General features: G+C 47.6%; 1 protein-coding gene and 1 long non-coding RNA gene across 28 annotated transcripts in view; one reads left to right on the top strand and one right to left on the bottom strand.

Annotated features, from left to right (window-relative positions):
* The window catches only part of SCLY (selenocysteine lyase), a 35090-nt gene extending 16546 nt beyond the window's left edge, over positions 1–18544 (bottom strand). For 5 of the 27 annotated variants that reach the window (XR_011539896.1, XR_011539897.1, XM_070618685.1 and 2 more), the window contains exons 1-6: positions 18210–18537; positions 15804–15919; positions 8582–8682; positions 3806–3986; positions 654–781; positions 278–442 (exon numbers count right to left, since the gene is read on the bottom strand). Coding sequence is in view for 23 of the 27 variants with exons in the window: in XM_070618685.1 (XP_070474786.1) it covers positions 278–442; positions 654–781; positions 3806–3986; positions 8582–8682; positions 15804–15919; positions 18210–18298 (780 nt within the window). In the remaining 4 variants the exon portion in view is untranslated. Of the gene's footprint in view, positions 1–277; positions 443–653; positions 782–3805; positions 3987–8581; positions 8683–8985; positions 9083–15803; positions 15920–18109 lie in introns of all 27 variants that reach the window. The other 22 variants (XR_011539898.1, XM_070618686.1, XM_070618690.1 and 19 more) reach the window with 13 other exon arrangements.
* Positions 18545–18593: 49 nt separating this feature from the next.
* LOC139083291 (uncharacterized) overlaps positions 18594–26901 on the top strand; it is a 39585-nt gene continuing 31277 nt past the window's right edge. The window contains exon 1 of the long non-coding RNA XR_011539895.1: positions 18594–18646. This is a non-coding gene — a long non-coding RNA (uncharacterized lncRNA). The remainder of the gene's footprint in view (positions 18647–26901) is intronic.

The following is a 26901-nucleotide window of genomic DNA, read 5'->3' as shown; positions in this document are numbered from 1 at the left end:
GACGTCAGTGCCCTCGCACAGCCCTGCCTGGCAGCCCCCTCCTGCCCCGTATGGGTTGGGGTGCCCCGTTACACCCGTTGTGGCATCCTACTGCTGTGGGTCTCCCCTTCTTTAAGCTGCTAAGGGGAGGGGCTGCTCGTCACTGTGTCCCCAGGGCCTTGCTCTCAGCAGGCACTCGAGGCGTACCAGGTGACAAGTGAACGATAAACGGTGCTGCGGGCTCTGCTCCAAGGTGAGCCTCGAGGTCACCGAGGCATCTTCCCCTCTGTGGACGCACCTTGTGCCCCACAATGGTGAGGAAGTCCACGCCCAGGTCTTCCACGTCCACACGCCTTTTCCCCAAGGCCTGCGCGGCGTCCGTGTGCAGCAGGATGAGGGGCAGCCCGGCTGTGGCCCGCCTCTGGTTCAGGGCTCTGACCCGCTGGCTGATCTCGGGGACCGGCTGAAGGGGGAAAATAAAGAGCTGAGCACGTTGCTCTCATTTGATGGAAACTGAATGAGAGAAACAAGGAGTCACTAATGAGGACAGGCAAAAAAGTTACAAAACTGAAGAAGAGAGCAAACGAGCCGTCGGGGCTGGGAAGCACGGGAACACGGGCAGAGCCTGGCGCCTCTTTCCCACTGGATTTTCTTAAAAGGAAAAGGCGACTCACCATGATGACGCCCGTCTCATTGTTGGCCAGCATGATGGTCACCAGGCACGTGGTGGGGCGGACTGCCGCCAGGATGTCATCGACCTCTGCCTGCCCGTTCACCTTGGACACCGGGACAAAGGTGACTGCTGAGGTATGAGACACAGGAACCGAGGTTAGTCCCACAGAGTAACCTCTCCTGATGGTTCATTTAGAAATAGCCTAACAAAACTATTCTCCACAATTAAAAAGCTAATTTATTGTAAAAGTTCAGAAAACTGTAAAGAAGGAATATAAGCCACGCACTATGGCTCCAGCCAGAAATGATCAGCTTGAACGCTTCTTTAACGCAACTTCAGGCGGCGGGTTCAATGCGTGGGAGACGCTCTCCGTTCTGCCTCTAAGGGACCATGAGCAGGTAAGACACTCTCGGCTCACGAGAGCATCTCAGGGCACCAAGACTTGACCCTCACTCACTCAACACTGGACCGACTGTTAACCACCTGCTCGTGCCAGAGCTGTTCTAGCCACCTGTGGTCTCACTACTGCAGATGGGACATCAGTGGAGGTGACTAAATCAAGGTTTTTGGTTCAAAATGATGGAAGACAAATGTATCCACTTTCCCCCCAACGTGCCACTGAAACGAGAGAATAGAAAGATTTCCAAATAAGGGGAATCACCTGTGGACAAGGTATTTTTGAGGGATCCCCAGAGTATAGAAGGACAATGGTGTTAGAGTAATAGGAACAGGAAAAAAACACTCACAACACTGTCAGGTGAAAACTAACTCTGTAAGAAGCAGGAAGGGGGGCTGGCCCCTTGGCCGGGTGGTTAAGTTCAAGGGCTCCACTTCAGCGGCCCAGGATTTCGCCGGTTTGGATCCTGGGTGCAGACATGGCACTGCTCATCAAGGCCATGCTGAGGTGGCGTCCCACATGCCACAACTAGAAGGACCTACAACTAAAATAAACAACTATGTACTGGAGGGATTCGGGGAGAACAAGCAGGAAAAAAAAAAAGATTGGCAACAGTTGTTAGCTCAGGTGCCAATCTTTAAAAAAAAAATAAGACGTAGGAAGGGACCCAGTGACCATCCACGCTGGGGGTGCACAGTGCAGAGAGCAGGGTGGGGGCCAACTGCTGAGGCCACAGAGCACCCGCCTTACACCCAGCAAGGGGGTGGTACCACACGCCCAGAGAGGAACGACAGGCCCAGGCCGGCTCCCGGTACATGGGTTGAGGCCAGCAACAGAAGGGCAGAGCTTGTGCGCTCACTACACGACCCAAAGAGGAACAAAGGAAAGGCAGCTCTGGCCAGGGCTGCTTGTCTTTTTATTAAGTACATGGAAACTTGCTCAAGATCAGCCATCAGGGAATTGCAAATCAAAACTGCAGTGAGAACCATTTCACACCCACTAGGATGGCTATAATAAAACATACAGACAATAGCGAATGTTGGTGAGGATATGGAGAAGTTGGAACCCTCAAGCACTGCTGGTGGAAACGTAAAATGGTGCAGCTGCTTCGGAAGACAAAGGTCAAGGTTAAACGTAAAGTTGCCATGTAGCACAGCAATTCCACTCTCACGTATAAACCCAAGAGAGATGAAAACGTGTCCACACAAAAACTTATACACAAATGTTCACAGCAGCCTTATTCATAATAGCCCCAAACTGGAAAGAACCCAAATGCCCATCAACTGATGAATGGAATCAAGTGCAAAGTAGGGGTTCTTCCCCTACAGCCCCGAGTCCTGCTTCTCAGAGGCAACCGCCATTCATGATTTTCTTGTGGTTAGCGTTATCATTTTCCTTCCTTCCAGTTTATGCTTGATAACTTAGAAACACAATCTCCATTCCTTGGTTTATCAATTCAGGCATCTGAATTGATATAAAATGAGGACGTTGACTATCCCACACTCCCCCACCTCCACACCTCCCAATTGTTCAGCCCTGGTGCCTTTTTTCTGCGTCTTAGACAGGGAAGGGCAACTTAGTATACATCATTATTAGTTACTGTTGCCTTTAACCTCTCCCTTAAAATTACACAGAGTTTTACAAAGTATAGACATGCATGTGGTGAAAACCATTTAAACCTGATATAAAATGAGGACTTTGACTATCTCACACTTCCCCCACCTCCATACCTCCCAATTGTTCTCTTTATAAATCAGCTTTCCCATACCATACCATACGGTTCACCCGTTTAAAGTGTGCAATTCAGTAGTTTTTAGTGTATTCACAGAGTCGTGCAACCATCACCACAAATGAAACCTAGTATCCATTCACTATAACTCTCCATTTCCCTCAACCCTAGGCAGCCGCTAATCCACGTTCTGTGTCTAGAGACTTCCCTGTTCTGGACTTTCCTATGAATGGAATCATAGCACATGTGGTCTTTCACCACTGGCTTCTTTCAGTTAGCATAATGTTTTCAAAGTTCATCCGTGTTGTAGCATGTGTCAAAACTTAATTCCTTTTTATGGATGAATAATATTCTCTACCACCTGAAGTTGATGTCTATTTGATCCTTTTTCTTCAGATCAGAGGAACTGGAAGCCAAGATTTAATTATTAAATCAAATAATGAAAAGCAGTGTTTAGCGTTTTATAGACATAGTATCATCTATTTATTGAGTTAGTTAGTTAGGAAGATTAGCCCTGAACTAACTACTGCCAATCCTCCTCTTTTTGCTGAGGAAGACTGGCCCTGAGCTAACATCCGTGCCCATCTTCCTCTACTTTATATGTGGGATGCCTACCATAGCATGGCTTGCCAAGCGGTGCCATGTCCGCAGCCGGGATCCAAACTGGCGAACCCCAGGCTGCTGAAGCGGAACGTGCAAACTTTAACCGCTGCACCACCGGGCCGGCCCTGCATCTATTTATTACACACAAAAGTCTGAAATATCATTAGGTAATACAAACGACTGGTTCTACACATTGATTATCAATTTTTTCCTAAGGGAAAACCTGGCGGCATTTACCGCTCCATGTGTGTGGGGCAGCCTGGAAGAACAGGCTGTGTGACCTTTGCACCTGAGAACAGCCAGGAAGCCCTGTGCAGGAGGGTGAACGATTCACTGTGTCCCACGGGTGGCTCCCTGTACTGACTCAGTCAGTTAACATAGAGGGAGAGGTCCTTCTGGGGGGTCAGCTGGGCTGGTCACTCACCGGCCACGCGCTCCTTCGCCAGGTGCTCCAGGGGCAGACGGATGGAGTCGTGTTCCACGGTGCAGGTGATGAAGTGGGGCATGGCCCCCTCCGCCGGGCTGTGGCTCTCAGCTGCGTCCCCCTTCGAGGTGTGGATTTCGTGGAAGTGTTTCACCACAGAATGGATGACTAAGTTATTTGACTGCAGAGACAGAGCAGAAAAGTCACTTACAATGATTGTCCTAAGGGGAGAGTCAGAGTGGCAAGCTCTCCCACTCGTGTTTTCCTTCGTGGCTAACACTTAGAAAGAGGAAAATCGTCTCAGAGAAGCTCAGCTTCCTGGGCTGTACCTTTTGAAACGCCTAACTATGAAGACTTGGGGTTTCAAACTTCAGAATTCACTTCTGGTCAATATGCCTGTTTTGTTAAATGACATTATGCATTTTTAAGTTTTATAAATTTGTCAAAAAAGCATATGCTGCCCAGGCACCCGTCGCTGGGGGAGTGTAAGCTGGTACAAGCTCCGTGAAGGGCCACTTGGCTTATTTATCCAGTGAGCCCTCATACCCAGCAAGTCTATTTCCCGGACTTGATCCTACGGCCACAGTTGCACAGAAGAAAATGATGTACATAAAGGTTATTTATTAAGTGTAGCTCTGCTGGCAACAGCAAAACCTTGGAAAGCCTTGCAGTGTCTCTCAATAAAGGGACTCGTAGAATGAATCACACGACATCCTTCAATGGAATCCAGAGCAGATGTAACTACACCGAGCAGACGCCCTGTGGCAGACACCAAAAGGCCTCAAATACACTCGGTAAACGGAAAAAGGTGGCAAACCTCATACGCAGTATCTTACGATCTACATAGAAAGGGTAAAATGCATACATACGTGCTTAAATGTGCAAAACAACCCTTGAAAAGGTAAACAGGGAAGGAGAAAACAATATATAAACCTACATACTTATTTGCTTTGAACGCAGACACTATCTCTAGAGCACACGAGAGAAACTGACAGCATTGGTCTCCTGTAGGGAGAGGAAGTGGGTACCTGAAGGGCTGGGGTGGGAGGAGCTTTTTTCAAAAAAGTGTATAAAATATAAATGTAAGTTTAATGAAAAGGTGTAACACAGAATGCCTGAGTAACTGTTGCCCGGGTCAGGCCGAAACCCTGCCCACACCGCGGAGTGCGTCCCTCGCCCCTCCCGTCAGCCCCAGCTAACTGCCCCCCGACTTTTACAGCAATCGTCTGCTTGTTTCCTTCATACTTGCACTTCCCGCATAGGCACCCTAAACAATACTGTCTATTTTGCCTCTTTCTGACCTTCATGTGAACGGAACTGAACTGAATAATTTTCTTCTCAACTGAGGATCCCGTCTATTCAAGGATCTGGAGGCTCCGCCCCACGGGGAGGCGGGAGACGCTGCTGCACTGCGCTGAGGCCTCCACCCGCGGGGCTCAGAGGACGTAAAATGCACTGAGGGTTGAACAGCGCACGCCTGGCGGAGAACCCAGGCCACCGACACGACGGTTCCCCCGATCCGAGACAGTGGGGAGGTGCTCGGGGCTGGACCACTCTGATGTGCTTCTCCAAAAGGCGGACGTTTCCTCGGAGCCCCAGGCCACACCCTCGCAGAAAACACGCTGCCCCATACAGCGATCCACGGTCCAGGAAAGAGGGTCTTCCGGGCTCCAAGGGGCTGCAGTGGCCCAGCAATCCCACTTAGAGGGTCCTGGGGGCTGCACACCATAGGTCACCGTGGATGGCAGTATAAAAGACGGTGACTGACTGTGAACAAGATGAAGATGCCCAGGCCCCTCCCACGCACACCCTCCCCCTGTAGGCAGCTGCTGAAGGGGGCACAGGACCCCACACTAATCAGCCCGAGAAACCTCATTATGGCTACGCTCCCCGGCAGCATTGGGAGCACAGCCGCCTCTGTCGGAACCCGTAGGTCACATCTAAAAATGCACCATGTGCCCCCGGCCACAATGTTCCTCAGCACCTGGCTCCAGAGAGACCATGACGGCCCCACGGCGGAGGGGCTGGGGCTGAGGCAGCTCCTGGTAAGCCAGCAGGAGTCTGGTCCTGGGGTGGTGGTCACGGTGCCCGGGGTCCTGGCGGCAGCTCCTGCTCCCCTTATTCAGCCAGGCCAGGGCAGCTGTGCTCTGCCAGGCTCAACTTCCTCTTTTTTACCATGTGGCAAGATCCATGCACGTTGCTGCAGGTAGTTGGCGGTATTCCGCTGTGGGACTGCACCGCAAGGTACTAACGTTGGTCCATGCCAATTCTGAGGGACCTCTGGGTTGTTCCCAGTTCCTGGCTGGCATGAACAGTCTTCGCCTGTCCCCTGGTGCGCGTGCACCTCATTCTAGGATGTGTACCTCGGAGCGGAACTGCTGGTGGATAGGGGAAGCGTGTCTCCCACTTCACCAGATGCCAACCCATCTTCCAAAGTGGTTCTGCGAGTGCTCAGCACTCTACATCCTCTCCCAAAACTTACTAGCATGGGAATTCTCCATTTTCACCCTTCTGATGGTGTGCGCAGAGGAGTTCCAATATTTTTTACGCTATGAGGCTGTAGAAACCATCCGGGCTTCTCCCCGGGGAAGCACAGATTCAGGTTTCTGGCCCCTATTTCTACTGGGTTGTCCGCCTTTATGTTCTGGACGCCGTTCTTTTGTTGCTTACGTGTTACAAATCTCTTCTCCTGCTGTCTGCTTGCCTTTTATTTCCTTCCTTGTGTTCTTTGATAACTGAAGTTTGTTTTGTGGTGGTGGTGGTAGAATCTACTGATCTTTTCCTTTATGGTGAATGCTTTCTGTATTATATTTAAGAAATCTATCGCTCTTAGACGTCACAAACATATTAACTTATCACCTAAAAGCTATATAGATTGTACTTTTCATGATTAGGTCTTTATGACACCTGGGGTTATTTTTTGTATGTTGTGATGCAGCAGTCCAATTTCCTCTTTCTCTGTGAACACACGGTTGCCCCAGCACCACCTGCTGAAGGGACCATTCTTTCTGCCTGCTCTATTGGCTACCCCAATCATATATGATGACCATATAATCTATCATCTGAACCAGAAACATTTAGGAATAAGAGGCATTATTATAATTATGTCAGGACAACAGGCGTATCCTGGGACTGTCCTGAGCAAACCAGGACAGACGGCCACCCAGTCCCTGACAAGGGCCCATCCCTGCGCAGCTCTGCTTCTGGCCTAGTGTCTGCCCCGCCCGAGGACCACCTGCCTTAATCAGCAGAGCCTTATCAAAGGCTTGATGTCTGGCAGAGCAAGTCATTTCACTGCGTTTTCCGTCTTCAAGGAGTCTTGACTATTCTTAGCCTTCCGTATTTCCATATAAATTAGGTTCTGAGATTCCACTGAAAAAGTGCCAGAATTTTGGTTGAGGTTGCATTGAATCCACAGATCAATTTGGAAAGGACTGACATATTTATAATATCGAGTCTTCCAATCTGTGAACAGGATAGCTTGCTCCATTTATTCTGAACTTCTTCGAAGGCTCTCAGTAATATTTCCATTACTTTCCCAGGGTGCATGTATGTGGGTCTTACAAACTATTTATTTTAATTTTATTTTTTTTGAGGAAGATTAGCCCTGAGCTAACTACCGCCAGTCCTCCTCTTTTTGCTGAGGAAGGCTGGCCCTGAGCTAACATCTGTGCCCATCTTCCTCTACTTTATATGTGGGATGCTTACCACAGCATGGCGTGCCAAGCAGTGGCATGTTCACACCCGGGATCCAAACTGGGGAACCCTGGGCCGCTGAGAAGCGGAGCGTGTGAACTTAACCACTGTGCCATCGGGCCGGCCCCACAAATTACTTTTTTATTTAAAAGATTGGCACCTGAGCTAACATCTGTTGCTAATCTTTTTTTTTCTTATTTTTCTCCCCAAAGCCCCGCAGTACATAGTTGTATATTTTCAGTTGTGGGTCCTTCTAGTTGTGGCATGTGGGACGCCGCCTCAGCATGGCTTGATGAGTGGCACTAGGTCACGCCCAGGATCCAAACCAGTGAAACCCCAGGCCACCGAAGCAGAGTCCGCAAACTTAACCACTCGGCCATGGGGCCAGCCCCCCAATTTTTTTTTTTACTAGATTTATTTCCTAAGTATTCGATATTTTTTGGTGCTTTGGTAAACAGCTGTTTGCTGCTGGTATACAAAAATACAGTTCAGTTTTGTATCTAAATTTACTATTAACTGTAATAATCTAGCTGCAGATTCTTTTGGGTTTTCTATGTGGACAGTCACATCACCTGTGAATGACTATTGTGCCTCCTTCCCAGGAAGGGAACTGAGACAGTATTATTAATAGAGCAGGGGCCTCAACCGCATCCCACCGTCTTTGAGCATCTTCTATCAATTTAAAAAATAAATACCTTTGGAATGGGTCAAACCTCAAACTCTCATGAGACAAACAACTTAGTAGGGATTCACAGGAATGATTCCAGGGCAAAACAGAGGGGAAAATCTCTTTATTGAAATAAGAATGCAGAGCAAGTTAATTTACACGTCTTATTACCAATATCCTATGAGCCGTCGAGAATTTACCTATAGGGTAAATACTGGTTCATTATATCAAGTCAATTTGCAAAATAGCAAAGCTAAGCATTATCTTTTCTTTAAAAAAAAAAATAATACCAAGAGGGAATCACTTTCTATTTTTAATTTAAAATAAAAAATAAAAGCTAAAAATAAAAAGCTAAAAAAAAAAAAAAAAAGAAATAAAAGCTAAAAGGACATGAGACTGTTTAGAAACTTTACCTCAGTGCCCCCGGAAGTGAAGATTATGTCTTGAGGTTTCCCGCCTATCATCTTCGCAAGGTTTTCCCGAGCTGCGTTGATGATATCCTTGGCCTTCCTACCTTGAGGGACCAAAATGGAAATTCAGTAACATTGCTTCACCAAGTGCAACCAACCCACATGTAAAGAATGACCGGACAGGAAGGAGCGAGACCGAGTGGACAATTCTAAGACGAAACCTGTCCCGTCAAGGAGAACACGACAAGATGGCACAACCTAGAGACCTCTTGGTGAAGGGGCAACAGTGAGATATTAGCAAATTAGCGAAAATGACTGAGATTTAAGTAACTTAGTGAGAGCCAGAAACGAGATACGGAAGGATGCCTGGGAACCCTAAAATTTCCTAAGACGTGCTTTCTTCTTACCGGATGCTACAGGAGAGGGAAGCTGCGGCCCTCTGCCTTGCTTCCCATTCATCAAGACAGGAGAAGGAAAGGATGGAGGAATTGGCTTAAGATCACGCTGCAAAACAACAAAAATAAGCAAAAATAGAGCTCATGACTCCTCAACACAACATCCAGTGCCGCATCTTGCATCGCAGGTCCCCCTGGGGACACCAGAGACATTCCAGCCTCAGCGACAGATCTGCTTCCAAACAGGGCTACACAGCCCGGCCGCCACCCAGTTTCGCTGGCCGGTGGGAACCGAACTTCACATGGCAGAGGAACAAAGGCCCTGGGATGAGAATTCTGAAAAGTTCAGTGGCCATTCTTACTTATTCTATAGACTAGCAGTCTCCAAATGTTTTGACTCTTCAGTCCTATTTATAAAAAAAAAATTTGACTGGGCACCACTCAAATAAATACATGTATATATTATAAAACATACATAAAAACAGGAATGTAAAAAGAAATATACAAAGTAATTTGCACACTCCTTCAGACTTGCACAGATTTTAATTTTAAGCAGCGAAGGTCTATGGTGTTCAGGAAAACCTGGTCCTTTCAATGAGGGATATACTCAAAGTCCGTGATAACTGTCAGTCAGCTCAGGCAGGACGCTGCCTGGCACACACTGTTAGTTTCTCTTGGAATGTCGCTCGAATCCCGACCATCAGCTACACTCCTGCTCCTCCTCTAAGATGCTGTGGAGATGCCCCTTGGAGACGCCCCAGGGCTGACCCCGAAGCGGCGCCTCCTTCCGCGCTCATTCCCCCTCCTCCCGGGGCAATCGCTGTTGCCAGTCTGGCGGTGTACGGCGCTCCTGACCTTCTCCAAGGCACTTACACACCTCCATATAAGCCTTTTGCAGGGTTTTCTTTCTTCTTTTCAAAAAGAGGTTTCATAATTTACATATTGCTTTGCAAAAACTTCCGTTTTTCCACTTATCAACAAGTCTTGGAGACGCTTCTAAATAAGGACTCGTGGGGCTACCTCAGCACCACCATATACCAATGAGAAGGGCTAAAATGAGAGGACTGACCATTCTGAGCGCTCGGCAGGACCTGGAGGAGCTGTGACTCTCATACACGGCCAGCGGGAAGAGAGCATGGGACAACCACTTTGGAGAGAGGATGGCAGTTCCTTAAGAAGACAAATGCACACCCACCATAGGATCCAGCCACTCTGCTCCTAGGTACTTAAGGTAAACGCTACTTACTGAGAGAAAAGCAAACAGATGTCCAGGACTCATACACGAATATTCACAGCACTGTTATCTGTAATAGCCAAAAACTGGAAACAGCCCAAATGTCCACAAACAGACGAACGCGTGAACACACGGCCGTCCAGCCAGACAATAGAAAACTACTCAGCAGTAAAAAGAAATAGACTGTCGGTACACCCAGCAACGTGGATGAGCTCTGTCGACTGAAAGAAGCTGGACAAAAACCCTGTAAGATTCCATTTTCAGAAAAATATAGAAAATGCACACTAATCCACAGTGACAGAAAACATCTCACTGGTTGCCTGGGGGCGGGATTACGAAGCGGCACCAGGGGACTTTTGGGGGCGATGGAAACATTGACCATCTTGATGGTGGGGATGGCTTCACGGGTATGAACATGTGTCAAAAGTTATCAAATTGCACACTTCGACTCTGCAGTTTAGTGTGTGTTACTTATACTGCAGGAGAGCTGTCAAAGGAGGAGGGGCTCGCAGCGCACCGTCCCTCGGCACACTGAGCAGACATGGGAGACCACGGTACACGTTGGTGAACAACTGGAACCACGCCCCCTTTGAACAGAGAGGGCAACTGCCCGAAACAACCTCCTGGTTGCTCTTTTCATCTACTTAGAATTTATATTTTCAAAAGGCATCTAACGCCCCTTGAAACAGAAATGCATAATCAAGGAAACTGGAATATGAATGGCAATTAGATACTGTTATTAGATTAAGCTTCGATTTCTTGGGTGGGAACTATGGTTACTGTGGTTACACAGGAGACACAAGCTTACGTATCCAGCAGTGAAGCCTCATGCTATTTACAACTGGCAAAGTGTTGATAATTGCTGAATCCAGGTAAAGGAAATGCAGGTGTTCATTATACTTTATTTCAACTTTTCTGCAGATGTTACAGTTCCCAAAATCAAACTTTGGCAAAAAGTGTAATTAAACATAAAGGGCAGAGTTACAACAGAGCGGCAGCCAGGGATCACGCAGGCAAGCCAGCACAAGACGGTGACCGTAACTGAGCCTCAGCGAGAGCTCTGCACTCCTGCCGCTCAGAGGGAACGAGGAGTCGTAGGGCTGTGTGGGGCGCCCATCACCCACTCATTAAAGCAGGTCACCTTCACTTTGCTACTCCTCACGTCAAAGACCCCTGACCCTCTACCTCCCTCCAGTTACAGCCCGTTTCTTCTTTTCCTTTACGATCTCTGTTCCCTCTTGAACACACTGCAATCAGGCATTCAGGCCACCTGGCCCCTTATCTACTCTTACCAAGGTCCCCGTGTGGCGAAATTCGGGTCCTCACCTCCTCCCCCTGCCAGCAGCCCTGCCCTGGGCCCCACCTCCTCCCCTGCTGGTGAGGCTCCAGTCCCAGGCTGAGATAGCCGAGGCCTGGCCGGCTCCTCAGGCTCCTCCCTCCGTCAGCAACTCAAGACTCTGAGCACCAGTTGGATGTTGATGACTGACTCCCAAACTTCCACCCCAGACCTTGCTGCGGGCTCCACTCCCTCCACCTGGATCCCCAACAGACATCTGAAACCACACGCGCTCAAAGCTGAATGCGCAACTTCTCCCCCAAACTTGTCTTTCCCATCTCAGCAAAGAAATGGCCACTCGACCCTTCGAGAGGCCCAGGCCGAAAGCCCTGGCTCTTGCCTTTCTCGTCCCCTGTTATCTAATCCATCAGCAAATCCTGTAGGCTCTGCTATCAAAAATACCCAGAGCCCACCCCACTTCTCCACCGCCCCACTGCCCCAGCAAGTCAAGGCCACTGCTGAAATATTCTCCTAGGAGGTCCCCCAACTCCACTGACCCCACTGGGTTCATCCTCCACGTAGCGGCCAAACAAATGCCTCCCGAACCCAGAACAGCGCTCGGTGCACAGTCGGCGCTCAGCCAGCTCTGGTTCCATCAGCTGTTCTCAAAGTGTGTCTGAGGAACTCTGGGGGTCCTCAAGGCACGTTCATGAGGCTCACAAAGTCAAAACTATTTTCCTAATGATACTAAGACGTCATCTGCCTTTTTTCCACTCACTTTCTCTCATGCATAGAGAGAAGCCTTGCAGAGGTTACACGATGGGAGCACGGCGACAGAATGGACACGGGAGCACGACGGGGCTGCACCGCGTTCTCCTCAGCCAGACGTTAAACAGACTTTCAGACACGTGCAACAATGCCATGCTGCTCACGAAACTTGCTCTGTTTTGGAAAAGAGAGTCTGTTTTCTGTAAAAAAGGTTAACGTGTAATGAATTCATTATTGCCATTTTTAATGAACTAATAAACACATATTTACTTAAAGTTTCTCAGTTTTCATTTCTAACATGGCAAGTGTCTGTGCGCACGGCACGCACACACCATAGCTCTTTGGAGTCCTTGTTAAGTCTTAAGGGTGTAAAGGGGTCGTGAGATGGAAAGGTTTGAGGACTGCTGTGTTAATCACGTCACTCCCCTGCTCGGAATCCTCCAGACATGCTCCAGCTCAGTTAGATGAAAGCTGGGCCCTCACAGTGGCCTCCACAGACCCAGACGGCACTGCCCCCAAACCTCCCGGACCCCAATGCCCAGCCCACCAGAACTCCCTCATCACCGGCACACTCCCTCTGCCTGCAGTGCTCCCCCGGATGCCCCTCTCTCATCTCTATGCAAACACCCCATCATCAGAGATCTGGATCATTCTGTACAAAGGCAGCCGCCCCACAACCCCAAGCACTGCCCAGTCCTTCATCCTGCTGGATAGTTCCCCACAGGACCCTTTCCACTAACACGGTTGTGTTTGTTGATCTGTTCACTGTCTGCCCCCCTCCCTCCCCCTCCCAGAAGAACAGAAGCCCCCTAAAGGCAGGAGGTCGGTTTTGTTCGAGGTTCTCTCCACCAGGCTCAGAGTAAGCACCTTAGCATGGTGCATGAATGGCTAAGGTGGAACACTCACAGAAGTCTGGTTTTCCATGTCATTAAAAAGGACTCAAGTCCTTGGAGGTGAGTGCAAGTCTCATTACGTCACAGACCCTCCAACCTGAGGCAGGGCGGCCTTGAGCATCAGAAGATGCTATGGGCACAGGAGCTGGGGAAGCGCTGACTGCAGTCAGAGGGGCTACGGTGGGAAAGGCCAGAACCCAGAGCTAACAGAGCTGGTTCCACGGGAGGACCAGCGCATGACACTGAATGCTGCTGACCGCTCTGAGAGTGGGCACCCTCAGCTGCAAACCTGGAACCCTAATCCGTGCCACCTCACAGGCCACCACTAACAAAAGTGGGGTGCATGCGGAAACCCCATGCATCTAACTCACCATACAAACTTAACACCCGTCCGTCATCTCACAAGCGAAGGGCACTCAAAGTGACTGAGACGGGGCAGCTGGAGCACACCATACTGAAGCGTCTGCTTGCCATCACTTCAGGGTAAGAACAGACTTGAAGAGACGTCTCCCTAAACCTGGGCCTTAGTAAACTTTTACTTTTATTACACTACGCATGCCGACTGTAGAAAAATTTAAATCTAGAAAACAAAAAGAAAATACCCCAAATGTCCCACAAGCCCCCTACTCAAATACAACTGTGGTGGAAGTATTTGGTGTACCTCACATCCATGCTGGGCTCCAGTTGTCCTCTCTGCCACTCTCCCCTCCTACCACAGTGACACTGTCAGCTGGCTTATGGCTGAATTAAGGCCGCATTTAGATTACAAAACTCTTAGATTAATTAAGAATTAAGACTTCATCTCCCAACTTCCATTGCAATTGGCATGCCAACTTGTGGCCATAGGACCACCAACCTCTGGCAATGGTTCTAAGCCAGAGTGGTACCTACAACTTCCACAAGTGTCTCTGAAGGACTCAGGCACCTGTTTCTCCTCCTCTTTCTCCTTCCCACAGGCTGGACTGCTGACATGATGGCTTGAGCTGGAGCAGCCATCTTGACCACAGAGGGGAAGAAGAAAAAGACAGATGGAGCTGGGGTCCTTAGTCATCGCTGAGTGACCACGTGGGCCCTGGACTGCAAGAGAAATAAACTTCAAGCTGTTTAAGCTACTGCTATTGGGGTTTCTGTCTCTCACAGCAAAACTATACGATACATTTTCCACACTTGCTCAGACAAAACTTTTTCCTTGGGGGGTGGGTAGGGGAAAATAATGAAATCATACCGCGCGTCCTGTTTTATATCACGCCTTTTCCATTTGAACCAGATGCCACTACTCTCCTTCTAGGCCATTGACACACTCCACACTGTCACTTCAACAGGGTCCAGAACTCCATCCCAGGGCCTCAGCACATTTCATGCGATCAGTGCTCGACTCATGGACACTGAGGTTCTTTCCAGCTTTTTACTATTACAGGCAAGGCTATGATAACCTCTTCCCACCCAGCCCTAAGACCTCCTGTAAAATGAATTCTCCCCAAAGAAATGGTTATCATTCTTAAATCATAATATTGTGAAAATAATTACACCATTCTATTGTAAAGGTGATTTTCTTTCTTTTCTTTTTGCATTTCTACCTGAGAATCAACAGAAAGTGACTGCAATGCATTCTTTAGTTACGGTTCTTAATGTGTCAAAACAAAGGCTGTCAAGGCCACTGAAAAGACACTGACAGACTTTGTCTGGTCAAGAACATTAGTTTTCCCTGAGGGTTATTCCTAAACTTCTTTATGATAAATGCTTTTTATTCGCATTTCATTGTTCTCCATATTCTCAAGCTTAATGCCTCAGAAAGTTAAATTTTTCTAGAGGAAAGATTACACACAGGCAAGGTCCAGGTTAGCCAGAATACAGGTTCCAAGTAAACCGGCAGAGAAGTTAATGAGTGACTAGCACCTGACTTTGAAACAGTGTTTAGTTCTCAAGTTGTGAAGCTTTTAATAAGCAAACAGATATGAAAACCCAGGAAACTCATAAAGTTGTACATGGCTATTACTAAATGCCAGGGCCTGGCAGTAGATGAAAGTTACTTCAGTTCAGCATAATCCACAGTTAAGATAGTTTGTCTTAATTATCCCTGATAAACAAGAAAGGTATAATTTTAGCTCACTGTGGGAAAAACACAATGTAACTTTGCCACATAACTAGTGATTTGACACAAATTATTCTCCAAAATCTCCAATGTAATGCAATACATTAAAACAAGAAGAAATGAAAAACAAATGGGAATATTTATAATCATAATGAAAGTAAAGAACTTAAAAGTAATTTTTGCTAAAAAAAAAAAAAGGAAAGGCCAGGATTATATGTGATCCTGATGATTTAAAAGATCAATTTTGCAAATTTTGTAAGGATCGACCGAGACAGACACATGAAAGGATTTTAGTAGGTACTGTCATTACAAATAACTCCAAAGACGACATCTTTTTCACCTGGGAAAGGGCGACAGGAGAGTCTGTCAAAGAGGAAAGATCATGGTATCAACGGGGCTCAATGTACAAATTTGGACTTCTCAGAAAAAAACTACCAAAAGTTACGGCTAAAGATTTGCAGTTAACAGCAAATCTGTTCAAAACCAAGCGACCGCATGTGGTGTGCAGTTCCCTAAGAGGGCCTCTGCCCCCCACATCTCCCATCCGTGCGCATCTTCTAGAATTACCTGCTGGGTAAGCACTGCTGGGATTTCCCCAGGCTTCCCGCATGGCCTCGGTCACAGCCTGGATGACTTCTGGTTCCAGGGGGGTGGTGGCATTATAGTCCATGTAAACTTGCCTGCTGGAAAGACAACAAAGGAGATGGAACATGGAACCACGGCTGCCCTACGTCTATCCCATCTATAGGAGCAAACACCGTCAAGGGCAGTACGCTCCTCCGCATAGACACTGCGCAGGCTCCACAAACTGCACTTGGAAATGTCCAAATCTTCATTACTGATGGAAAACGTATGCAGAGTTTCCAATAGTCTAGTATTTGCTAGTTTCCTTTACAACTGATAAGAGACGATCCACTTAGACTTTAGATTAGGCCTTGGTGTGATCTGGGCACGTCCCCCCACCCCTTCTCCCCTTGCACTTTCGGTTTGCTTTGCCTAGAATGACCACGCCCCTTGCCCCCACCTTCCTTTTTAGGTCTCTGCTCCAACTTGACATCTTCTGGGGCTCCCTGTGGCTCTAAAGAAAATTGCAGCCACACGTCCCTCCTTGCCTGAGCTCCGTGCCCCCTCTCCGTCCTCCATTTCTTGGGGGCACTCTTCATCATCTGACACTCTAGACTTGTTCCTCGTTCATTGTCTGCCTCAGTAGAAGGTGACGGGCTCAGTCAGTTTTCCTCTCTGTTCTGTGGCCAACACAGAACAACGGCTGGCACACAGCAGGGGCTCCACTTACCAGGTGACAAAGTGAATAGCGCAGAACACGCACATTCCCTGAAAGGGCCCGCATACGTATCTGCACCTCTTTTTACCCTCATCAGAAACCTTCAGAAACTTTCAGAAATGTATATAGTAGTAATCCTACCTGATACTATTATTTTATCTGACTTTAAAATCAACAACAGTGCTTAAACCAGTCCACAAGAAAATTCAAACACAATTAGCAACCATGGCCGTTAAAATAGAGGTTTTTTTTAAAACCATGGAGGGTTTTAATGCAGCACCTTGTCTATGAGCTGTCCAAGGTCACCTGACAGGTTCAAGGCTTTGGGGCTTTGGGAAGTTTGACCAGCCCTGCTTGGCCACTCCGTGGTAGGAATCTCCGGGTCCTGCTGTGACCTAAACCGGCATGTGCCCCTAACTCTGCTCTCACTTCCTATAAGTAAGTGTCGCAAAGTTCCTCAGGCTACCCGTGTCTGCTGAGTGACTACAGGTTTTCAATCTGCTGTGTGGCTAAGCTACTTTGCGGCTTGAATTTCAGGTTAGCGTTTTATAGATTACTCTGCTCCAGGATTTGCTGCTTCCTTGAAGTGCTAAGAACATGGGATGGGAAAGCTAAACTCTATTAGGTTCAGAACGAAAAAATAAGAAGCCACGGTGAATCTCCTCTCCACTCAGTCTCCCTAGGGGACATTTTCCCAGCTCCCTTCGCTTCATCGCAACCAAAGCAGAAAGTCTAATGAAAGGAACGGTCGGATTTAGGCCTGGACTGAAATTTTAAAGACACACACACATTCCTCATATTCACGTAGAGAGGATTATTCTTTCCCCACTCGCCAAAAGTTCTGAACACATTCCTGGACTGGAGGAACAAGACTCAAAACAAGAAAATGCACACCCCTCCCCTCCAGGGGAAGTCGTTCCAGGAGGCTGAAGAAGCAGTGTGGACCGGAAGGGCCTCCCTGTCGTTATCCCCACTCTCCCAGCTGCTCAGGCCAGTAGCCTGGGAGGCATCCTCCTCAATCCCACCTTTCCCCTACACCAGTGCCACCACTGCCACACTCGGGGCCACAACACCTCTCCCTCCTAGATTATTACACAAGATTCCAACTGGTTTCCCCGTTTCCTCCCCTGTCCCACACCCTACCCCGTCCCTACTCTCTACAAAGCAGCCAGGATTCCTTATAATTAAATTACATCACTGCCCTGCTCAAACTTCCAAGATCCCCAACCCCCTTAGAATACACCCCAAAGTCCTCCCTGGGCTGTGGCTCTGCTCGCTGACAGCTGCTCCGACAAGGCCCTCCTCCCAGCCACGCGCGCTCCGCAGGCTCCTTTCCGCCCTCCGGCCTTTGCAGCCGCTGTTCCCTCTTCCCGGCGTGCCCTTCCCCAGAACTTGTGCGGCTGACTCCTGGATGTCACTCCTGGATGCCTCGCATCCGCTCGTCCTCCCAGCTCGCACCCCTGATTTAGGCCTCCCTCGCGGCCAGCCGACCAGCGCTGCATCCCCGCGTGGGAGCCCATGCCCCCGAGCGACCACCGGCCGGCCGCGCCCTCTCCCAGAGAGTGACCACCCGCCAGCTACCCGCTCTGACCTCCCCGGGCAGGGCACCCCGACCTCGGCTCGCGGCGTCCGGAGGGCTTCCCGGAGAAGGGCGCCGGCGGCTGTCCCCGCCTTCCCCTCCAGGCGCGTACCTCTCTGGCGGGCTCTTCTCTCCGCGGCCGCCGGGCGGACTCGCCGCGCGCACCCGCACGTCCCTGTTCGGCGCAGCGACCGCCTCCATCCCGGCCCCACCGCGGCCCAGCTCCCACCCAACCGCCCCCGGCGCTGCCCCAACCAGCGGAGCGGGTCAAGCCCGGGAGCGCCACCGGGAGCGCGGCGGAAGGAGGCGGGGCCGAAGGGTCTGGAGCGTGTCCGGATTGGCTGAGCTGCGCAGTCCCGGCCAATCCCTGCGCTTCAGCGGGCCGCGGGCTCCCGGGGGAGGGGGGAAGAGGGGCTCCCAGCGCTGGGACACGGTGGAATGCTGATTGGCTGCGCGGGGTCAGGTGACGGACTAGGGGCGGGGCTCAGGGCGCGTCACAGGGGGCGTGGTCACGGCGGCGGAGCGCAGGCAGGAGGCGCTGGCCCAGAGGTAGACAGGTGGTGGCGGGGACTCGGGGGTGGCCGGGCCGGGCCGGGGCGTTTCCCGGGCTCCTCAGCTCCGCGGGCCCCTGGGCAGTCAGCGGGAAGGCGGCGCCCGTGAGCAAGCGGACCACAGCTCTGCGTCACCGCAGTCCCTGGGGCTCGTGAGACATCCGACCCTGGAGTCGGGGGGCGGCTCTGGGAGTGCGTGATCGATCGTCTCCTGGGTGACGCTGAAATTAGGAATCCTTTATCGAGGATGGATTGAGGGGTCTGGAGTAGAGGTCGCGAGGCCGGCTGCAGGCTGTTACAATAGCCAAGGCAGGAGATGGGGAACACTAAGCAGTGGGCGTAGAAACGCAGCAAAGGTGGGTTCAGATAGGTTTAGGGTGAAAATAGGCAGGAATGGGGACAGCTGAATGCGGGGCATGTGGGAGAGTGGGGACGCAAGGATTAACGAAGGGACTTAGGATGTTAGTGCCTCTACCCTGATAGGAAGGAACAGGAGGGGAAAGTGATGGGTGAGATGTGGACGCGGTGAGCTGTTTGTGACAGTCTAGTGGGAGCGTCTGCCATGCGTGTATCCCTTCGGCCGTGACGGAAGTCAGTTGTGAAGGTGGTGAGAGAGGGCGGAGATCCAGATTCCTGAATTCTGATGAAGCCATCGACCTGGCACAATATTGAGCCCTGAGGACATGCCAGGCACTGTTCTAAACACCTTTCATGGATTCATGAATTTAATCCTCATAACACCCTTATCCAGTGGGTACTGTTATCCTCATTTTATATATGAGGAAATCAAGGTACAAGAAAGTTCAGCATCTTGCCCAAGGTCACTCGGGTAGCGATGGAGCCAGAATTTGAATGCAGGGATGGTTTGCCAAGAAGTTGACTTTTCGTAGACTTTCTCAATTTTCTCTCCTGTTGGGGGTCCAGAAGAAGTCCTCTTTTTCAGCATTGCAAGTCTCCACGTATCCAGATTCTTGATTTCCTTTCGTTCTTGCTTGCAAACAGCTCATTTCTTGCCACATGCAGCCAACAGCAAAGGACACACCAAAATTTAAGAAGCAAATTGATACAAAGGAACACAAGGACAGACAACAGGAGAGGAAAGGAAAGGGAATTAGGGAAGAATGTCAAAGTCAGATGACAGCGTAAAGTGCAACTGAGAGGTAATCTGGAAGTGCCCATCGTATGTTACAATTGGGAGGCACTGATGAATTTAGCAAGAGAAATTTCAGTGGAGCAGTCAGGGTATGTTTGTGAAACTGAGGGTGCAAAGAGTTGAGGAACGAACGGGACATGAAAGAGTTGGGAATGTTGTCAGCTCTTCAAAAAGTTGAGAAAAGAAGGAGCTGAAAAGGGGTACAAGATCAAGGGGAAATATTTTAGAGACAGAATCTGTTTCTAGGCTGAAGAAGGTAGCTAACAAGGAAACAAGGTAAAAGAGAAAGAAGAGCCAAAGTCCTGGAGGTGGTGAGTGAGCAGATGATTAAGCAAAGGCAGCGTAGGGGGCGGGAGGGTGGGGTGAATTGAAAGGTAGGGGCAGGTTTCATCCTCTAAATCTCTAGGGAAGGCTGTGAGGCTGGGAGCTGGAGGTGGCCAGGGGCCACCGACAAGGTGATTCATCTCAAGCATTCCTTGGACTAGTTAGGCAGCAGTTAGAGTGTTTGTGTTTCCCGGCGCATACTGTGAGTAGAGTCAGAGAGACAAGATGGCGCCCCACACGGCTGGTGATACCCAGAAAGAACAGAGTGCCCACGGACAGAGGACCAGGTGCTGGGTTGGCCATTTTGCCTCTCCTCCGCTCTTAGAAACAGCAGTGTATGGTGCAGCTTGCAGGAGCAGCCAACAGGATTCCAAGTGGGCTGGTCAAACAGATGCAACAGGTGACCTAACAGGATGTGATAATTAGACCAAACATTTGAGGAATGCTATCTCCATGAAAGTGAGAGTAAATTCAACACACAGACTCATACCTAAGGAAAAAAGGTAATAGAGCTATCTATCATCATTGTAAAGTTTACCCTTTTGGGTGCTGAGATCATTGTAGATTTACATCTGGCTGTAATAAATGATAGGAGGGCCTTTATCCAGTTTTCCACAGTGGTAACATCTTCTAAAACTATAGTAATCCACTCTGCCAATCTTTGTCCTTTGGTATGTTAGACCATTTACACATAATTATTGTTAGCTCTGAAATCTACCATCTTATTATTTGTTTCATCTGGTTCTAAACCCTGTTTCTCTTTACTTGCCTTCTTGTGGGTTATTCAAACATTTTTTAGTATTCTATCTTGATTTCTCAAATCGTGTTTAAAAACAGATAAAATTCACATACCATGAAATTCACCCTTTTAAAATGTAAAAGTTAATATATTCACAAGGCTGTGTTACCAAAGCAGGTTCCTTTTCCCCACTGCGTGATTAGGCCAATCACTGAGACGATGAGTTTGCAGCAGAGAAAGAGTTTATTCACAAGGCAGGCAAGCAAGGAGATGGGAGAACAAATCAAATCTGCCTCCCCAAAAATGGAGACTAGAGATATTTATGAGGTAGAGGGGCGGGGCGGTCTGAAGTGTGGGACCAGATGATTGGAGGTAAGGAGGGGGGAGGTATTTGATGATCTGTGCACGCACAGTCAAGCTTTATGGCTCTTCATAGGACACATGTTCACAAAATGGCAGTGTTACCATGATCTAAGGGTGGAGTTTTAGGCTCCTTGATGTCAAAGGGTCACCTATTATTGGTCATCCAAGCAAGCCTAGTTGATAAGTCGGTGGTTTTAACCAGCCTGAACTGGACAAGGAGTCAACTCTCAGTTACTGAAAAACTTAAGTGCCTGTGACCATGGAGGCATGGTGACCCAAACATCAGAGATGTTATCTACAGGGTGGGTTTTAGTAATGTGTTATTTAACTACTTTTTCACACAACTGAGTATAGTTAAAGCAAATTGGCCCCTGGTTTCAGTTGTGCGACCATCACCCCTGTCTAATTCCAGAACATTTTTATCACCCCCCAAAAAACACTCCTTATGAGCATTCAGTTCCCATTCCGTCTTCCCCAGCAACAACTAAGATACTGTCTATCTCTACAGTTTGCCTTTTCTGGGCATTTCATATAAATCAAATTATACACCATGTGGCGTTTTGCATCTGGCTTCTTTCAGTTAGGATAATGTTTTCAGGGTTCATCCAGGTTGTACCAAGTATCAATAATTTATTTTTATTAATGGTTACTATTCCCTTGCCTGGCTGTACATCTCGTTTTTCCATTCATCATTTGATGAACATTTGAGTTGTTTCCATTTTTTTACTGTTATGAACAATGCTGCCCTGAACATTCATGTACAAGTTTTTACATGGAGATGTTTTCATTTCTCTTGATTATATACTTAGAAGTGGAATTGCTGGGTAATATGGTAACTTTATGTTTAACTTGTTGAAGAACTTCCAAAATGTTTTCAAAAGCAGCTGCACTGTTTCACATTCCCACCAGCAATGGATGAGGATTCTAATTTCTCAGCATCCTCAGCAACATTTGCTATCATCTATCTGTCTTTTATTTTAGCCATCCGAGTCTGTGTGCAGTAGTCTTCATTTGCATTTCCCTGATGACTAATTGTGATGTTGTGATTTATAATAAGAAATGTATATTTCATCTTTGTCCCTGTTCCTGGCACAGCACTCCTAAAACCCTTGGAACTTCCTACTTGATAAGAGTGATAAAGGTGAAAGGAACATCTTTTGTTATTCATAACAAGTCCTTTTCAACCACACTCCAGCTTGCCCCTAGGGATGGGGGGCCAGTTTCAGGGGAACCAACCATACGATTAGAGGGTTGGAACTTTCGGCTCTACCCCTCCCCTGCCCCTGACCTCTGAGGAAGGGACAGAGGCTAGACGTCTAGTTTAATCATGAGTGGCCACTGATTTAATCAATCACACCTACATAATGAAGCCTCCATAAAAACGCTAACTGAAGGGGTTTAGAGAGAGCTTCCAGGTTGGTGAACACATGAGGTGCGGGGAGGGTGGCGCACCTGGACACAGCATGGAAGCTCCGTGCCCCTCCCCCTTACCTTGCCTTATGCATCTCTTCCATCTGACTGTTCCTGAGTCATATCATTTTGTAATAAACTTGTAATCTAGTAAGAAAACTGTTTTCCTGGGTTCTGTGAGCTTTCTAGGAAATTACCGCACCCAAAGATGGGGTCATGGGAGCCCCTGATATATATTCAGTCAGTCAATCAGAAGTCCCAGAGGCCTGGACTTGTGATTGGCATCTGCAGTGGGGGGCAGTCTTGTAGGACTGAGCCCTTAACCTGTGGGATCTGATGCTAACTGCAGTTAGATGGTGTCAGAATTGGATTGAATTGTAGGGACACCCAGCTGCTGTCAGAATTAGTCTACGTGGGGAAAAAAAGCCCACACATCTGGTGTCAGAAGTGAGTAGTAAGTGGAGAGGAAGTTTTCCTGTCACTAATGATGTTGAACATTCATGTGCTTACTGGCCATTTGTAGATATGCTTTGGAGAAATGTCTATTCAAATCCTTTATCCATTTTTTAATTGGGTTATTTATCTCTTAATTGTTGAGTTGTAAGAATTCTTTATATATTCTGGATACTGGACTTTTATCAGAGGTGTTCGGCAAATATTTCCTCCCATTCTGTGAGCTGTCTTTTTGCTTTCTTGGTGATGTTCTTTGAGGCATAAAATTTTAAATTCTGGTCAAGCCCAAGTTATCTTTCTTTTGTCATTTATGTTTTGGTGTTACATCTAAGAATGCTTTGCCTAACCCAAGGTCATGAAAATTTATTTCTATGTTTTCCTCTAAGAGTTTTATATTTTTAGGTCTTATATTTAGATATTTAATCAGTTTGACTTAATCTTTGTATATGGTATGAGGTGGGAGCCCAAGTGCATTCTTTTGCATGTAGATATCCAGTTGTCTCAGAAATATTTGTTGAAAAGACTGATTTTCTCCCTTTTAGTTGTCTGGGCACTCATGGCACATCAAATGACCATAGATGGATGGGTTTATTTCTGGACTCTCCATTCTATTCCGTTGATCCGTCTCTTCTTATGTGCCAGGCCCACACTGTCTTGATTACTGTAGCTTTGTAGTAAGTTTTGAAATTGGGAAGTACGGTCCTCCAAACTTGTTCAAGATTGTTTTGACTACTCAGGGTCCCTTGAATTTTCATAAGACTTTTAGGGTTTGCACTGAATCCATACATCAATTTGGGGATTATTGCCATCTTAATAATATTAAGTCTTCTGGTCCATGAAAACAGGATGTCTTTCCATTTATTTAGGTCATCTTTAATTTTTTCCAGTGATGTTTTGTAGTTTTCAGTGTACAAGTCCTAGATTTCTTTTATTACATTTATCTCTAAGTATTTGATTTTTATTCTATTGTAAATGGAATTGTTCTTCTTAATTTCATTTTTGGATTGTTCATTGCTAGTATATATAAATATAACTGATTTTGTATATTGATATTGCATCTTGCAACCTGGGAAAAGCATTGTTACACTGGGTGAGTTCCAAACCAGGTCAAATACAGACGGGCCTGCAAGCGGAGTCTTCCAGTGAACGACCACGACAAACTCTCTGGGGATGAGGCTTTGAAGGAGCTCCAGCCACATTCTGCTCCCTCTGGTAATTCCCAAGTTACTGGTTTTCACTGAGTGTTAGCTCTCAGTTTTTAAGGCTACTGTGGGGTTGGAGAGTGAGGAATGCGGCTGAAGTTAAAATGCCACAAACCGGTTGTGCTTACTGAGATTTACCCACTTGAGCACATACATGCCCCTTGGATTGCTGCAAGCCTTTGGTTAATTCCCAGAGTTCTGAAAAAGTTGACTCTTGAGAATTTTTGCCAGTTTTCTTGTTTTTATGGGGGAGAAAGTTTTTGGAAGTTCTTTGCCAACTTTGCTGATTTCACTCCTATTCACGTTGTTTTTGGTGTATCCCTTTCCTTAGTGGCTGCTCTGAGTATTAGAACGTACACATGCGTCTCATTAAGTCTCCTGGCGTCAACATTCTACCGCTGCAAATGAAGTGAGGGACCCTCGCCTGCATTTAGGTCCCTTTACCTGCTCTACTTTTAAACATCCTTGTCTTGAGTATCAGACAGTATAATTTTTATTTAACCATCACATGATTGATAAAGATTCCTTTTTATCATTTCCCTTCTGTCTGAAGAACTTCCCTTAGCCAGTTTTTACAGGTAGGTCTGCTAGTAACAAATTCTTTTAGTTTTACTTTGTCTGAGAAAATCTTGATTTCACTATCATTGCTGAAGGAAGTTTTTGTTGCATATAGAATTTGTGGCTGACAATTTTTTTCCAGCACCTGAATAGTATCTGCTGTTTCCTTTTGGCCTCCATGGTTTTGAGGAGAAACTCACTGTCATTCAAATTGGTGTCCCCTATAAGTAATGCACCATTCCTGACTGCTTTTGAAATTTTTTTCTTTGTTTTCAGTTTTCAGATGTATAATTTATGGTGTGTCTTGGCATGGATTTCTTCATATTTATCCTATTGGGGATTTATTCAGCTTCTGGAATCTCAAGATTTTGTCACGGACCAAATTTGGATAGTTTTCAGCCTTATCTCTGCAAATACTCCTTCAGCCCCCCTCTCTTTCTCCTCCTTTTGGGATTGAGATGATATGAATGCTGGATATTTTGTTTTTGCCCCTATAAGTCCTGGAGGCTTTGTCCACCTCCCCCAGCTCCCTTTTTTCGGTCTAATTTTTCTCTGTTGTTCAGACTGATCTGTCCTCAAGTTTACTGATTCTGCCCTCTGTCATTTCCACTCTACTATTGAGGCCATCCAGGAAGTTTTAAAATCTTTTGTTCTATAATTTTCACTTGGTTCTTTTCTTTTTTTAGTAAATTCCTTATCTTTGTTGAGATTTTTTTCATTTGTTTCAAGAGAATTTATAATCAGGTTTTGAAGCATTTTTATGATGGGTGCTTTAAAATCCTTGTAAGGTAATTCCAACATCTGATTCATCTCATTATTGGTGTCACTTGATTGTCTTTTCCCATTTAAGTTTCTATTTTCCTGGTTCTTGGTCTGATGGTGGTTTTCATTTGTGTCCTGGATATTTTTTTTTTTTTTTTTTTTTGAGGAAGATTAGCCCTGAGCTAACATCTGCTGCCAATCCTCCTCCTTTTGCTGAGGAAGACTGGCCCTGAGCTAATATCTGTGCTAATCTTCCTCTAGTTTATATGTGGGGCGCCTGCCACAGCATGGCCTGACAAGCATTTCATAGGTCCACACCCAGGATCCAAACCAATGAACCCCGGGCCACCAAAGCAGAGCACATGAACTTAACTGCTGCGCTACCGGGCTGGCCCCATATCCTGGATATTCTATTATGTTAAGACACTGTGAGTTCCACTTAAGTCTTTTGTTTTACCAGACAAAAGAGCACCCAGGCACAGCAGAGCCTTTGCAGTGTGATTTTGGTCTGTGGTTTGTCTGGTGCTGCTAGGACTCCCACTGGTCCCATCTACTGAGATGGGATGTCCCCAGGCTAGGTTGGTCATTGTCTCACTGGGGAATGGGAATCTCTGGTCTGCAGGGATGCAGACTTGCCTGGCTGGGCACTCGTGGTGGTGGGCTCCCCATCGGTGCTCGCTGGTGACCCCAGTGTGTCAGGACGGTAGAGAGCTTCAGGCCCATGGTGGCCAGAGGATTTTGGGGCCAGGTGCTTGTGGCAGAATCCCTTTTGCAGGTGCTGTCTGGCTGCTCTGGTGCCTCTGGACAGGGGATGGTAGTCTCAGGCCTTCTGGGCTTGGCTGCTTGGGTTTTTAAAATCCTATTTGTCTTTGTTCTGGGACACAGTTACTTTGAAATAACTGCACCCTTTTAAGGCTTGCTTGTAACATTTTTGGGTGGGGCCAGTGCAGCCTTTAGTATATGTTTTCCTGTTACTGAGCCCGTCTAGTCTTTCTAGGGTGCTGGGAATCACAAGGTTTTCCACTCTAGCTCATGGGGATGTGCACTCTTCCTGGTCATGTGTGAGCCCCAAGTGTCATTTTCTCTGCTCCTTTTTGGGGGGTGCTCTTCCCCACCCTCAGGTAGTTTTCTCAGGTGCATATGCTAGTCAGTATCCAGCTGAAGGCCTGAGAGGACCCCTCTGCAGGTCCCCAAAGCTCGCTCTCTCTGCGACCCTCTCCCCTGGGAATGCTAGCTCCTTTGGTCTCCCTAGATTCTTAGTTCCATCTCAAGTCAGAGTGCCTGCTGGG

This window comes from Equus przewalskii, chromosome 5, assembly GCF_037783145.1.
Source record: "Equus przewalskii isolate Varuska chromosome 5, EquPr2, whole genome shotgun sequence".
In the NCBI taxonomy this organism is placed as follows: domain Eukaryota; kingdom Metazoa; phylum Chordata; class Mammalia; order Perissodactyla; family Equidae; genus Equus; species Equus przewalskii.
Note: the sequence above shows the minus strand (reverse complement) of the source record. Positions and strands in the feature narration are given on the sequence as shown.